The sequence below is a fragment of the Erpetoichthys calabaricus genome, chromosome 11 (genome assembly GCF_900747795.2).
Source record: "Erpetoichthys calabaricus chromosome 11, fErpCal1.3, whole genome shotgun sequence".
Lineage (NCBI taxonomy): Eukaryota > Metazoa > Chordata > Cladistia > Polypteriformes > Polypteridae > Erpetoichthys > Erpetoichthys calabaricus.
Genome location: NC_041404.2, coordinates 13,640,728 through 13,654,710, shown reverse-complemented (window position 1 = coordinate 13,654,710; position 13,983 = coordinate 13,640,728). Strand labels below are relative to the sequence as shown.

Here is a 13,983-nt window from a genome sequence, read left to right as displayed (position 1 = left end):
TATCTGAAATAGTGGATCATGGACTTGGTATTACAGTGCTCAACGGACAGCTCTTTTCATTCTGTCTACTTTCTTAATCAGAGGCCCATTAAAGCCTTTAATCTAAAAATGATTTTAAATCAGGAGGGAATTGCCTTTCTCTTTGCACATTTATTTTGTTAATATAGAATTACCCACAGATGCCTCATTTACTGTTCAAAGGAATTCAGTTAGCTTATGTGTATTTCAAAGTAGATACAGGCATGAAATGATTTTCATGAGCTTAATTGTGCTATATTTTGTTTGTCTTCCTCTTACAAAGTTATTGTTGTTTTTTTGGCAGAATCCCCAACCCAATTCAGCTTGCAGGATTAGGGTACTCTACAACCTTGGATTATCATTTGAGTTATGGTCCAGTTCATTAGCCACTGATCTACAGTATAGTGCGTGATGTTAAATGTTTACACTGCAACTGGATACGAGTCAGAAGTATTTCTTTAGGCTGGGTTGGCAGTGATACAATAATAACCTTAACCAAAACTATATAACTTGAAAGAGATTATTTGGCCAAAAAGGCTAATATTAAGGAACTATGAGGGCAAAAGCTGTCTCTTTCAGCCCTATAAAGCAAAAATGGGCAAGGGTACTAAAAAATACAGATCCTTTCTATGGCTTCTTACAGCACTTAGGCTTTGCACAAACATTTACCATTTCCCTGCTTAGACGCAGCCCTATAAATATGGTGATGCCATTGCACCACTCCATGTAAATTGGACGACTTTTAATTCTGTTACAATACATTTTAAAGAATTTAACAAAAAGACACAGAGGATAAGAAAACTGAACCTGCTGCTGTTTACAGGGGTGTTTGTTAATTCTCATTCGGAACTTAATTCCATGCTTTTAAGAGAGCACATTTTTAAGAAGAAATTTGTTATTTGTTTGTTTGCTTGCTTCATGTGCCAATCAAAATTAAACATAAGCATTTTAAGTATAAAGAAATAAACATTTCATTCTATCATTTTATAAACATTTGATTTTTTTTTTTTTTGCAGCGAGGCAATGCTTATTGCAGTGGTTCTCAGTCTGTGGGGCGGGCCCCCCTAAGGGGGGCGCAAAGTAACAAAAAGGGGGGAGCGAAGATGTGAAAAAAAGAAAACAAGAATAAAAAATATGAAAAATACATCTATTGAAACCAAAACAAATGAACTTAAACTACATTCTGATACTAGAAAAATAAATATAGAGTTAGATAAATGTCAATAAAAGTTAAGTAGGTATAATAAAATATGCATCTATGATATATCATTAATTAAAAAAGAACAAATTGGTATTAGTGGGCTCCTTTCAAAGAAACCTTGGAGGGGGGGGGCGATTAAAACTGTTATGAAAACTCGGGTCGCAAATACTTACAGGTTGAGAAACGCTGGCTTACTGCATAACAACTGGGAGTGTGGCAGCCCTAGTCGGGTCGCCAGTACAACAGACACATATGCACACTGAACCAATTTGCAATTGTCAACTGATCTAGCATGCACATTGTCAGTGGGGGCAAATAATGAACGTTTTCCACATAAGACACAGATACACACGGGGAGAGCCAGCAAGCTCGACACAGACAAAGACAGTTAAAAGTACTGAAATTTTGAATCAGCAGCACTTAGCGCGCTGTACAGTTTGCTAGCCATTAAAATAATCAAATTCGTATTCAAGGTTAATTAGACCTGTAGATAGATTCCCTATCTGACCGACTGAAACGTTAAGCAAAGCAACAGGATTTAACGTCTAAGAAATGCCGCAGAAAGAAGTTTAAAGCGCTGTCTCTATTGGATATGCCTTTGTAAATCAATATTTATTTACTTTTAATTGTTCGATGTATTTCATAAACGGATATATTCAGATAAGCTGTAAGGAAATACCGATTGCCGATATAAATATAAATTAGTCTAAGAACGTGTGGTTTTACGGTGCTAATACAACTTTGAATTCATAACAATTGTTCATGCATGGCCTTTTTGATTTTTTTTTTTTTTTGGTATTTAGAAAAGAATGTAACAACCTTGCTCAGACTGAAATATCTAATTCATGATTACTTCGGTGTTTATTAAACCCCGTTTGATTTCTGGAAGTGCGTGCGCTTCTTGCAGGCAGCGCGCCCTTCTTAGGTGCGCCAAGATTATTTAGCTCTCATTTAGGTTTTTTCGAGTCTTTTATCATCAAGTGTACGAAATGATTATTTAGACTTCTAAATGCAAAGAAAATGTACGGTAAGAGTAAATTCTCGGCACTACAATGCCACACGTTATTTGGTTAACAGGTGATTGGCTGCAAACTGCGTGACGTCAGAGCTCTTTATAATACGCGTCTTGTCAACTAGAATCCACTTCAATAGAGGGGGAGCCTGACAGCAGTGATCTAGAGACGGAGTGCGGGAGAGTGCAGAAATGCGAGACCCTTTCGCAATTGGCTCAAACCGTTTCAGAAAAAAAGAAAGAAAAGAGTTTTGACACATCGCACTGGGGATCTGCAACTTTTATCAAGCGCTCTATTTGGAAAAACAACATTGAAACCATGGCAATGAACGAGTCTGCGCTAAATGTCAGCAGTAACCACACAGGATACAGTGAAGCACAAATGTTTAGCCTGGGCATCATCATGTCAGTCGGGATACTTGTTATTGTGCTTGGAAATGTACTTGTTATTACTGCTATCGCCAGGTTCCAGAGGCTGCAGACAGTCACCAACTGTTTCATAACTTCTTTGGCCTGTGCTGACCTCATCATGGGACTGATCGTCGTTCCATTTGGAGCATTGTCGATTATTCTGCAGACATGGAAGTTTGGGAATTTCTGGTGTGCCTTCTGGACTGCTACGGACGTCCTTTGTGTGACCGCCAGTATAGAGACACTGTGCGTCATAGCACTTGATAGGTACCTGGCCATCACTTCTCCCTTCAGGTACCAGTCCCTGCTAACCAAAGGCAGAGCACGGATTATAGTGGTTGTCGTCTGGGTTGTGGCAGGTCTTATATCATTTTTGCCAATCCACATGGAGTGGTGGGTGTCACGTGAACCTAAAGCAAAGGAATGCCTGGAAAAAGCAGACTGCTGTGAGTTTAACACTAATCCTGAATACGCTATCACCTCGTCCATTATTTCCTTCTACATCCCTTTAGTGATCATGGTCTTTGTGTACTGCAGAGTATTCCAAGAAGCAAAGAAACAGCTGAAAAAAATTGACAGATGTGAAGGAAGGTTTCACTTGCAGAACAATAACCCCACGCTGGACAGTGAGGGAGAGACCGTGAAAAATGGGAAAACCAACTTCAAAAAGTCTTCTAAATTTTATGTAAAAGAACACAAAGCTTTAAAAACGCTGGGAATAATCATGGGTACCTTCACATTATGCTGGCTTCCTTTTTTCGTATTAAACGTTGCGCTGACAATTCCTTATTTTAAAACCGATGGCGTTATGATCGCATTCCAGGTCTTGAACTGGATAGGCTACGCCAACTCGGCTTTCAACCCCATGATATACGGCAGGAGCCCAGACTTTCGCTATGCGTTCCAGGAGATTCTGTGTTTCAGTAGATCAGCCTTTAGAAAGAGGCATGCTGTGAACGGATATCTGGACAATGGACATAGCTGGCAAACCGCTCAGCAAGAAAAAGTTAGCAAATTATATACAGAGGACTCTGCTGTCCACGAGAACACCCCTTTGGAAATAAAGAGCATGTCATGTCAAGCAGCAGTTGACACCAATGGGAACTGCAACAGCAAAACGTCCACGGCTATTTGATTGCGTATATATATATGATAAATGAATATATTTTTATTAACTGACCTCATTGTTTGCTGGTAAGCCGCCCTAGTTCTTTTTATATGTCATAACCTTAGACAGCGTGCTGGTTCGCAGAACCATTTATGTGTGTGTGTGTGTGTTTGTGTTACCAAGGTGAGGACTTGCTTTGGCAATTTTGGCAAAAACGAAAAACCCCTAAGAGATAACTCTTCGGATGTTATTGGTGCGTGTTTGTGTGGCTCGAACACATCGATGCAGATAATTTATTACAGTCATAATTTACTTATTACATATGTGCCAAAATAAGACACGCGTCGCTTACACTTCTCTAGTTCTGATGTTGTCCGCGAGAATGCCTGTATGAAATGGGGTGGGGTTGCGATATTGGGATTTGGTGGTCAGGGGCCATAAAGACTGAAGGCGAGTCCCATCGTAAAATGTGTGCATGTCTCTGAATGTGCTTTATGGGGTCCACTGTAAGCGATGTCTATTTTTTTTTTTTTTTTTTTTTACAAATTATGATGCAAGTTAATACTTTTTTTGTATAACTACCTCAATACACGTGTTTATTGATGTACATGTCTGTGTTTAGCAGGAATAACGAATGTTTTTATTGTTCTTAGGTGTGTTAGGTATATTTCTTATAAAATGCGACAGTTGCACAAACAAGACGTGTTTTGAAAGGGTCATGTGCTGGGTTTAATGCAAAAGCGTTATTTCTCCATTCAGTTCACGATCACCATTCCAGTTCTGAATGATATTTGTGTATGCAACAAAATTAGAAATGTTCGGATTGTGTAAAGATAGACGCAAAGTCCAAAAACTCAATGCTACCGAGATTACGAAGTTCAAAGCTACAGAAATCTGTCAATTGCACTTAAACCGCGAGCTCTTCAGATCGGCGGGCTTTCTCTGCTTTAGGACTGCTGTATGCTGCACTTTGGAGTTCGGGAGCCGGTAAACCGCGGTCTGTGCATTTCATTTTCATTAAGGGTACAGTGCAGTTAGCGTCCATGTTTAGGTTTAAATTCAACATTCCAGGTTTTGTTTTCTTATTGAGATGAAGGGCAGTTGCACTGATCGGCTAGGAAGCCCTTTGCTGACAAATGGTAACCTTAACCGTAGATAAAACGTAACAGGTGCAGAGGCTCCATTGGGGAGGCTTTTCAACAGTCTGGGCTGAACATTCACTTTATTCTCTCATTGGTTATACATGTACTGCTTTTTTTCTGAGTGATTAATTTAAGCCATTCTTTTTTCTCGTTTAGAATTAATTTCAGTATTCTTCAACAAGTAAGAAACTGAGTTAGCCTACATAACAGCGGAAGTATAGGTCCTCATAGGTGCTGCCAACCCAGTGCTTCGTCTTGTTTATTTGACGTGACTGTGCGCTTCATGTCGGTATACTGACGTTTGAAAAAGAGTGTTGCAATTTGATCATTTGCTGACCGCTGCTCAATACCCCCACCTTATCAACTAGAGCCCACCCTTAAACAGGTTGCACGAGTCTGTGTCATAATCTCACATTTATTTGAAACTTGTCATATCTAAAAACACATCAGACAAAGAGAGGCTTCCTGTGTTTCTATTCATGGTGAGTCCTTCGTGTGTGTGTGTGTGTGTGTGCTTGTTTTCGTTTATGAGAGAATCAAACGAAATTGTATAACCTGCAGTTTAAACTCTTAACTATACTAGTTTCTCATCCAGGAGCTCAAATCGTTTTGTTATATTGTGAGGTAGAGTTGAATGCGTTCAACATGCAAGGCGCTACATGTGTTTATAGTTTAGAATAGCGACTGCAAGCTGCCAGGACAGGCCCCGGTAGGCCACCCCTCTGCCTTGGATTAGCAGGTTTTAAAAAGGCCTTAATCACTGTATTTATGTTCCTTTGCGGGTAATAACTTAAAATATCGACATAATTCCACGAAAATATGTCATTTTTGTAAATACTGCTTCTTTATTAAAACAAACTCAAGATACTTTGTAACATTACATAGACACGCTGTTAAATATTACAAATCTGTGTTTTTGAGAGAGACGCGATTCGGTTGATTCTTACAGTATACAATGCTTACTTATAAGAACTTATTAAGACGGTAGCTTGTTCTTCCGGTGGATGTGTGGTTTACTGTAAGACAATAGTTTCCTGCCACAGAAGTAAGGTAAATTGCTATATAGAATGCACTTTTATTTAAAGTTACTGACAGCATTAATATGCCTGAATGTGCCCCGTCCCACTGGCAATCTTTTTTCGCGTCTAACCTTGCGGAATAGCCTCCTAAACTCCTCGCAAAAAGGCGAACGCTGACATATATTTAGCATAACCAATGTTTACTATGACATCATGTACTGTGGAGTAAATGCCCACAAATGAAAAATAATTTGTAATGCAGTCGCTATTCTAAAGTTGGACCCTACTGAATATGAGTCTCTCTTTGGTTTCCTCCTCTGTTATCTTTCCTTTTTCCATACAGGGTCTCACTTTTCGCACAAGATTTTTTTTCTTTTCTTCTTTTACTTTTAATGCAAAAATGAATTCTCTGTTTTACATGTAATCAGCAGCCCACCTGACTGTTAGGCTAAATGTGGCCTTGCGTCGCATACAAGCCCAAGATCGCAGGCTCAGGACGAACCCGGCTTCTGACACTTTACACAGTACTCGTATTAAACGTGGACTTTGCTTTGTTGTCAATAATATGAAAAGTCAGATGACTCCCAATCCACCAACCACCACTTCTTTTTTGCCGCTATACCTTGCTCTCGTTTTAAGTCCCGTAGCGTTGTCAGCTGCAAAATATCAATTTGTTCCTAATTGTAATTTAAAAAGTGGAATTATCTTTGCAGGAACAACAAAGACTCGGCATATTTTATAGCAGCTGTCCTAAAGCTTTGCACAGAGCTCGCGGCCACTAGCCTTAAAAGCGCATGCGCTTAGCGCCCTCTTGCGGCAAATTCTTTTTTAGTTTCTAAGGTCTTGTCCCGCTCAGATCCTTAAATTGGCCGTGCTATCCAGGTTTTGCTTATATTAATTAAAGAAAGCTTCTCTGCATTATGGACACTGTGCTTTTTTGCTCGCCACATTTAATGGTAAAATGCACTTTAAATTTTTAACGAGTTGTTGGAATCATGATGTGTTTCTGGCGTGAATTTATTGCCTCAGTGTTGGGTTAATTATAGACTCTTGTATTAAAGCCCAGATACACAAATGGATGTTTGAAAACAAGGTTGCATTGAATCGGGGCTTTGTTCATTTATTATTGTTAACTTCCAATGAAGTTGAATTAATCAAAACATTTTCCTAGAAACAATTATACAGCCACTGAAAAAGTAATGCTACTTTTTGTTTCTTTTTTGTATCTTTTTCAAAAAAAGTTTCCATGGACTGCTGAGGGGTCATTTTCTACAGCCTAAAAATAATGGAAATCATATATGCACCTTGAATGGGAGACACATTTACCATGAAGTGGTCTATTTGATGACTTTGCACACAGACCCCAATAGACTGGAGAAAAGGGGGCATTCAGAAGCAGGACTGTACCAAGGCCATACTTTGGCTTAGGTTTAGGGACCCAGTAGTTTTGGCTTTTGATCGGGCAAGGCTATGCAAACAACTGCCGACTTTACTGGGTGTCATTTTAGCTGTGGCCACAAGAGGGACACGTTTTGTTGTAAATGAAGATGAATGTTTACTGTAATTGTGATGCTACATTCGCACAAGACAAATGTATTTTTTTATTGTTAATAATAACTGTGTTTCATATAAAAGTTCCAATGTACAGTATATTTATTTAATGCAATTGTCCAGGATTTGTTTTTAAATAATAAAATGTATTTAAGTCTTTAGTTTCCATTTCATTAGCTGATGGGCCAACACACATAATATGCAGTATAAGTGTCTATTATCCCAAAGTCCAAAAGGGTTACAGCCAGAAAGGTAGTCCCTGGTGAATTTCAGTCCAAGTCTTTAATTCTCTTGGGCCAAATCACAACCTGTTACTCTCAGAGAAGATGCTGAGACACAGCAAGGAACGATTCAGATAGCAGAAGGTTTCAAATGTCAATCCCACCACAGCTTTTCTTAGCAGAGGGGAGAATATAAAGCTCAGAGGTCAATTTACTAAAATGCACTTTTGCAAACCTACTCCAAGTGTCTAGTTGTGTCATCTTTTTTAGTTCGGCCCACTCAAATACAGTCTGTCTAGTAGCAGGAAACCGAAAGATCAAAGCTGATTGTGAGGGAAAGAGAGAGGGAATCAGTTAATGTCTACACCTGTAGAGATGAATGAAAATGGCATGTGACACTGTCATACTTCACTGGCATGTCAGAATATCCACTGCCTTGAAGTCACTCATCTGGTTGACTTTGAAACAGCTGTCATGTGTCCCTGTCTTTAAATAATACAGAGGTTTATTTTTGTTATTTATTTTATGATCTTACAGAGAATCTTAACATGGTGGTAATCACCAAGGGTGTATGAATTATACTTATCTTATCATTTGCTTAATGCAAGTTTATTTATCATTTCACTTCTTACTTGTTTGAACTGTTTTTTTATGTTATGTGGCAGGTTGCACCTTGAAGTGCTGGGTGAATGCACATGTTTTGTGGCTGATTCTGCACAGGTTCAAGGTGAAGTCTGCCTGCTTTTCAGAAGAACCATCACAGAATGTTGTTTAATTTCATGTCCATCGTAAGACTCTACAGTTTACTTATCATGATGACTGCTGTTTTTTACAGTAACTAGACATCTTATCACGACCTCCAGACCTACCTAGCAGATGCTTGTTTAAATACATTTGCTTTATTAGGCATTTTGTATGTTGGCAGACCAATAGTGATCATTCTATCTTTCTGTATTGCATATTAATAATTGATATCCAAAGCTACATGTGTAGCCAGCCATACCATATGCACCTCAGAACAGGTCATCCACATGAAGCTAAGCATGCTTGGGCCTGGCCAGTACTTGGATGGGAGACCAACCAGGGAAATGTTTGGGTTGCTGCTGGAAGAGGTGTTGGTGAAGTCAACAGGGGGTGCCTACCCTGTGGACCCCAATGCTCCAGTGCAGTGACAGGGACAATGTGCTGTAAAAATGGCGCTGTCTTTTGGATGAGACGTAAAACTGAAGTCCTAGCTGTCTGTGGACATAAAGATCCCTTAGCATCCTTTGTAAAGAGTAGGGTGTATCATGATATCCTGGTTAAATTGTCCACTACAGCCTGGATATTCTGGTCCCCTAATCCTCCTCTCTCTCTGATTGGCTAACTGTCTCTCACCACTTTATCACCTAACAGTTCATGTGTGGTGAGAGTACTGGCATAAATTGGTGGATGCTGCACACTAGTGGTGGTTGAAGTGGCTCCCTACTCACTGTGTAAAGTACTTTGAGTACCTTAAAAAGTGCTACATAAATGTAATTAATTCTTTTTATTATGATTATTATTATTATTATTATTAAATGAGAGCCTGACTGGTAAGTAATATTTAGCTATTTGTGGACAGCCTAGCAAAAAGGTTCTTCACTAGTAGATCAAACTAGGGCTCCAATACCCTGAAAAGTTAATTTAATGCAGAAAAAAATCAGAAAAACCATGATAATGTTTTGCATTTAATGATCAGATCACGAGGGCAGCTGCAGAATAGTACAGATGGTAGGATGTCCGAGTGCAAACCAGTGGCATCCTGGTTGAAGTCCTGCCTATATCCTATGCTTTTATCTTAAACTTTTTATTTTTATATGCAAATATAGGTGTGGAAGAACAATTATGAACACTACACATAAAACATCAAAAATTAAAAATTGAGTAATAATTACTATAATATTATCTCTTAGCGTGGAAAATATATTGTCCCACATTGTTCAAAATGTAAGATATTCATACAGTCCATTTTTAAAATCTGATTCTTATTTTTTTAAGATGCACATTTATTATTATTTTGTTGTTTGGTAAACAGAATGAAAATTACTTTCAAATTTTCCATTGCATTCTTCTGTATTTTATAATTTAATTTTAAACTGAATGTTAATCATGTCCCTTAAGAATTCAGATCTATTGTATCTACAGTATCTATCTCGCATTGTTCTTCTTTAGTTCAAATATGAATTTCTCTTGCACAATTATATAAATGTAAGTTTAAAATTGTCACTTCAGGTCACTACTCCAGTGCATTAGTATGTTATTAGAATGATCTTTGTTCCTGTATCTCCTATAATGATAACTGAGGTGTCCATTTTAAGAGAAAAACAAAATGGCTCACAGAATATGGGCCTTATAATAACTACTCAAATACAGTGGATTCACAAAGTATTCAGGCATCTTCATCTTCTGGACACTTTATTGTGTTGCAAATTTAATTTTAAATGGGTAAATTTGTCTACACTCAATAATTAGTAGTGACAAGGAAAAAATATGTTTTCAGAAAGGTTTACAAATTTATTGAAAATTAGAAACCAAACTCTCCCATTTATATAAGTACTCAGACCCTTTGTTGTAGCATTCCATATGGTGGTCCAATGCATTCTGTTTGCTTTAATTCTCCTTGAGATGAGTCTAGAACTTCATTGGAGTCCACCTGTGGCAAATTGACTTGATTGGATATTGTTCAGAAAGACACACATTTGTGTTTATGAGGTCCCACAATTCACAGTGAGTCAGGACAAAACCAAGCCATTAAATGCAAGAAATTCTCTGTTGACCTTAGTAATGAGGTTAGGATGAGGTATAGATCAGAGCAAAGATATCAAACCATTTGTAAAGCTTTGAGTGTTCAGGGGAGCACAACAATCTTAATAATTGCGAAATGGAAGAAATTTTGAACCACCAGAACTCTTCCTAGAGTTGACCAAATTGAGCAACAGGGCAAGAGGGGCCTTGGTCAATCTAACGGAACATCAGAAGTTCTCTGCGGAGAGGATAGAACCTGCTGTAAGGACAACCATCTCCACAGCACTCCAGGCATTTATGGTAGAGTGTCTAGACAGAAGCTGTTCTGGAGTGAAAGGCACATAATAGATCATTTGGAGTTTGCCAAATGGTATTTAAAAGACTCCAAGCACATGAGTTAAAATAATCTCTGGTCTGATGAGACAAGAATTAAACTCTTTGGACAGAACTCCAAACACTATGACTGGTGAAGACCAGGCACTGCTCATCACCACCTAATACCACCAATACAGTGAAGCACAGGGTGCTTCTAAGTGTTAGGGACAGGGAGAGTGGTTAGAATTGACAGAAGGAAAAATGCAACCAAATTCAGAAAGGTCCTTGAAGATAACCTGCTGTAAAGTGCAATCTCAGACTGGGGTGACAGTTGACCTTTCATGTGACAATGACTTGCAGCAAACAGCCAAGACAATGCTGGAGTGGCTTCAGGACAAGTCTCTAACTGTCCTTTAGTGGCCCAGCCAAAGCCCAAACTTAAACCCCATAGAAAATCTGTGGAGAAACCTTAAGATGACAGTTTACAGATGCTTTCTATCCAATCTAATAGAGATTGAGAGGATCGGTCTTGGAACATGGGGATAAATTACACAAATCCAGGGATGCAAAGCTTGTACAGACTCAAGAAGACTCAAAGCTGAAAGTGCTGACAAAGGGGCTTCTACACATTTAAGGTTCTGAATAATTTGTGAATGAGAGATTTCAACTTTTGATTATTAATAAATTTGTAAGCCTTTCTGAAAACGTGTTTCAGTTTGTCATGATAGATAGATAGATAGATAGATAGATAGATAGATAGATAGATAGATAGATAGATAGATAGATAGATAGATAGATAGATAGATAGATAGATAGATAGATAGATAGATAGATAGATAGATAGATACTTTATTAATCCCAAGGAGAAATTCACATACTCCAGCAGCAGCATATTGATAAAAAACAATATTAAATTAAAGAGTGATAAAAATGCAGGTATAACAGACAATAACTTTGTATGTTAACATTTACCACCCCCGAGTGGAACTGAAGAGTCACATAGTGTGGGGGAGGAACGATCTCCTCAGTCTGTCAGTGGAGCAGGACAGTGACAGCAGTCTGTCACTGAAGCTGCTCCTCTGTCTGGAGATGACATGTTTAGTGGATGCAGTGGATTCTCCATGATTGACAGCAGCCTGCTCAGCGCCCATCGCTCTGCCATGGATGTCAAACTGTCCAACTCCGTGCCTAAAGTAGAACCTGCCTTCCTCACCAGTTTGTCCAGGCATGAGGCATCCCTCTTCTTTATGCTGCCTCCCCAGCACACTACCGCGTAGAAGAGGGCGCTCGTCACAACAGTCTGATAGAACATCTGCAGCATCTTATTGCAGATGTTGAAGGACGCCAGCCTTCTAAGGAAGTATAGTCGGCTCTATCCTCTCTTGCACAGAGCATCAGTATTGGCAGTCCAGTCCACTTTATCATCCAGCTGCACTCCCAGGTATTTATAGGTCTGCACCCTCTGCACACAGTCACCTCTGATGATCATGGGGTCCATGAGGGGCCTGGTCCTCCTAAAATCCACCACCAGCTCCTTGGTTTTGCTGGTGTTCAGTTGTAGGTGGTTTGAGTCGCACCATTTAACAAAGTCCTTGATTAGGTTCTTATACTCCTCCTCCTGCCCACTCCTGATGCAGCCCACGATAGCAGTGTCATCAGCGAACTCTTGCATGTGGCAGGACTCTGAGTTGTATTGGAAGTCCGATGCATATAGGCTGAACAGGACCGGAGAAAGCACAGTCCCCTGCGGCGCTCCTGTGCTGCTGACCACCATGTCAGACCTGCAGTTCCCAAGACGCACATACTGAGGTCTGTCTGTAAGATGGTCCACGATCCATGCCACCATGTATGAATCTACTCCCATCTCTGTCATCTTGTCCCTAAAGAAGTCCAGATACATAATTCTTACAGCACCACTGCCTCTGTCCAAGTGGGAGAGGTATCGGTGTAGCATATAGATGATGGCATCCTCCGCTCCCACCTTCTCCTGGTATGCAAACTGCAGAGGATCGAGGGTGTGGCGGACCTGTGGCTTCAGGTGGTGAAGCAGTAGCCGCTCCATGGTCTTCATCACATGTGACGTCAGAGCAACAGGCCGGAAGTCATTCAGCTCACCAGGACGTGATACCTTTGGGACTGGGGTGATGCAAGATGTTTTCCAAAGCCTCAGGACTCTCCCCTGTTCCAGGCTCAGGTTGAAGATGCTCTGTAGAGGATTCCCCAGCTCCAATGCACAGGCCTTCAACAGTCGTGGCGATACTCCATCTGGATCCACTGCTTTGCTGGCACGAAGTCTCCTCTGCTCTCTGCTTACCTGGGCTGCTGTAATTGTGGATGGGGGGAAACTCTCTCTTATGCTGGTATTAGCAGAAGGATGGGTGGAGGGTGCAGTACTCCGAGGAGAGAGTGGGTGAGGGTGGTCAAACCTGTGAAAGAAGTTGTTGATCTGGTTTGCTCTCTCCACTCTGTCTCGATGGTGGCACCCCGCTTCGAGCTGCAGCCAGTGATGATCTTCATCCCATCCCACACTCCCTTCATGCTGTTATTCTGCAACTTCTGCTCCAGCTTTCTCCTGTACTGCTCCTTCGACGCCCTCAGCTGGACTCAGAGTTCCTTCTGCACGCGCTTGAGCTCATGCTGATCACTGCCTTTAAAAGCCCTTTTCATCTGGTTCAATAAGCCCATGATGTCACTTGTAATCCATGGTTTGTTGTTAACATAGCAGCGTACTGTTCTTACTGGAACTACAATGTCCATACAGAAGTTGATGTAGTCAGTAGTGCAGTCAACAACCTCCTCAATGTTCTCACTAAGTGACCCCTGCAGGATAACTGAGTCCGTAGCTCCAAAGCATTCTCTCAGATCCTGCTCTGCCTCAGGGGACCACCTCCTGAATGAGCGTGTGGTTGTAGATAGCTCCCTCACTCTTGGTTTGTAGTGAGGCTGAAGCAGAACCAGGTTATGATCTTCTTTCCCAAACGCAGGCAGCGGGGTGGCGCTGTATGCGTCTTTAACATTTGCATACAGTAGGTCAATAGTCCTATTTCCCCAGGTGTTACAATCCACATACTGGGAGAAGGCAGGTAATGTTTTGTCCAGCGTCACATGGTTAAAGTTTCACATTTCCCAGAATCACAGAAGGCACTGAAGGCTTTCTCGCTAGATGCTTGGCTTTTAGTTTAGTGCCCAATCTGCTGCCACGATACGACCTTCTTACCT

At 40.4% G+C, this 13,983-nt stretch overlaps 1 protein-coding gene across 2 annotated transcripts; it reads left to right on the top strand.

Annotated features, from left to right (window-relative positions):
- Positions 1 to 2,380: 2,380 nt before the first annotated feature.
- adrb2a (adrenoceptor beta 2, surface a) lies at positions 2,381 to 7,619 on the top strand. Of its 2 annotated transcripts, none has more exons than XM_028812719.2 (2): positions 2,381 to 3,836; positions 7,153 to 7,619. In XM_028812719.2, exon 1 carries the CDS (start codon positions 2,551 to 2,553, stop codon positions 3,775 to 3,777), a length of 1,227 nt encoding a protein of 408 aa, XP_028668552.1. In that variant the 5' UTR covers positions 2,381 to 2,550; the 3' UTR covers positions 3,778 to 3,836; positions 7,153 to 7,619. The 2 variants fall into 2 exon arrangements, 1 of the variants encoding a protein (XP_028668552.1); XR_003717684.2 differs by lacking the exon at positions 2,381 to 3,836 and adding an exon at positions 3,843 to 5,374.
- Positions 7,620 to 13,983: the final 6,364 nt, after the last annotated feature.

Excerpts from the sequence above, each read along its gene's own strand:
- adrb2a (XM_028812719.2), top strand. The coding sequence starts at position 2,551 with ATGGCAATGAACGAGTCTGCGCTAAATGTCAGCAGTAACCACACAGGA.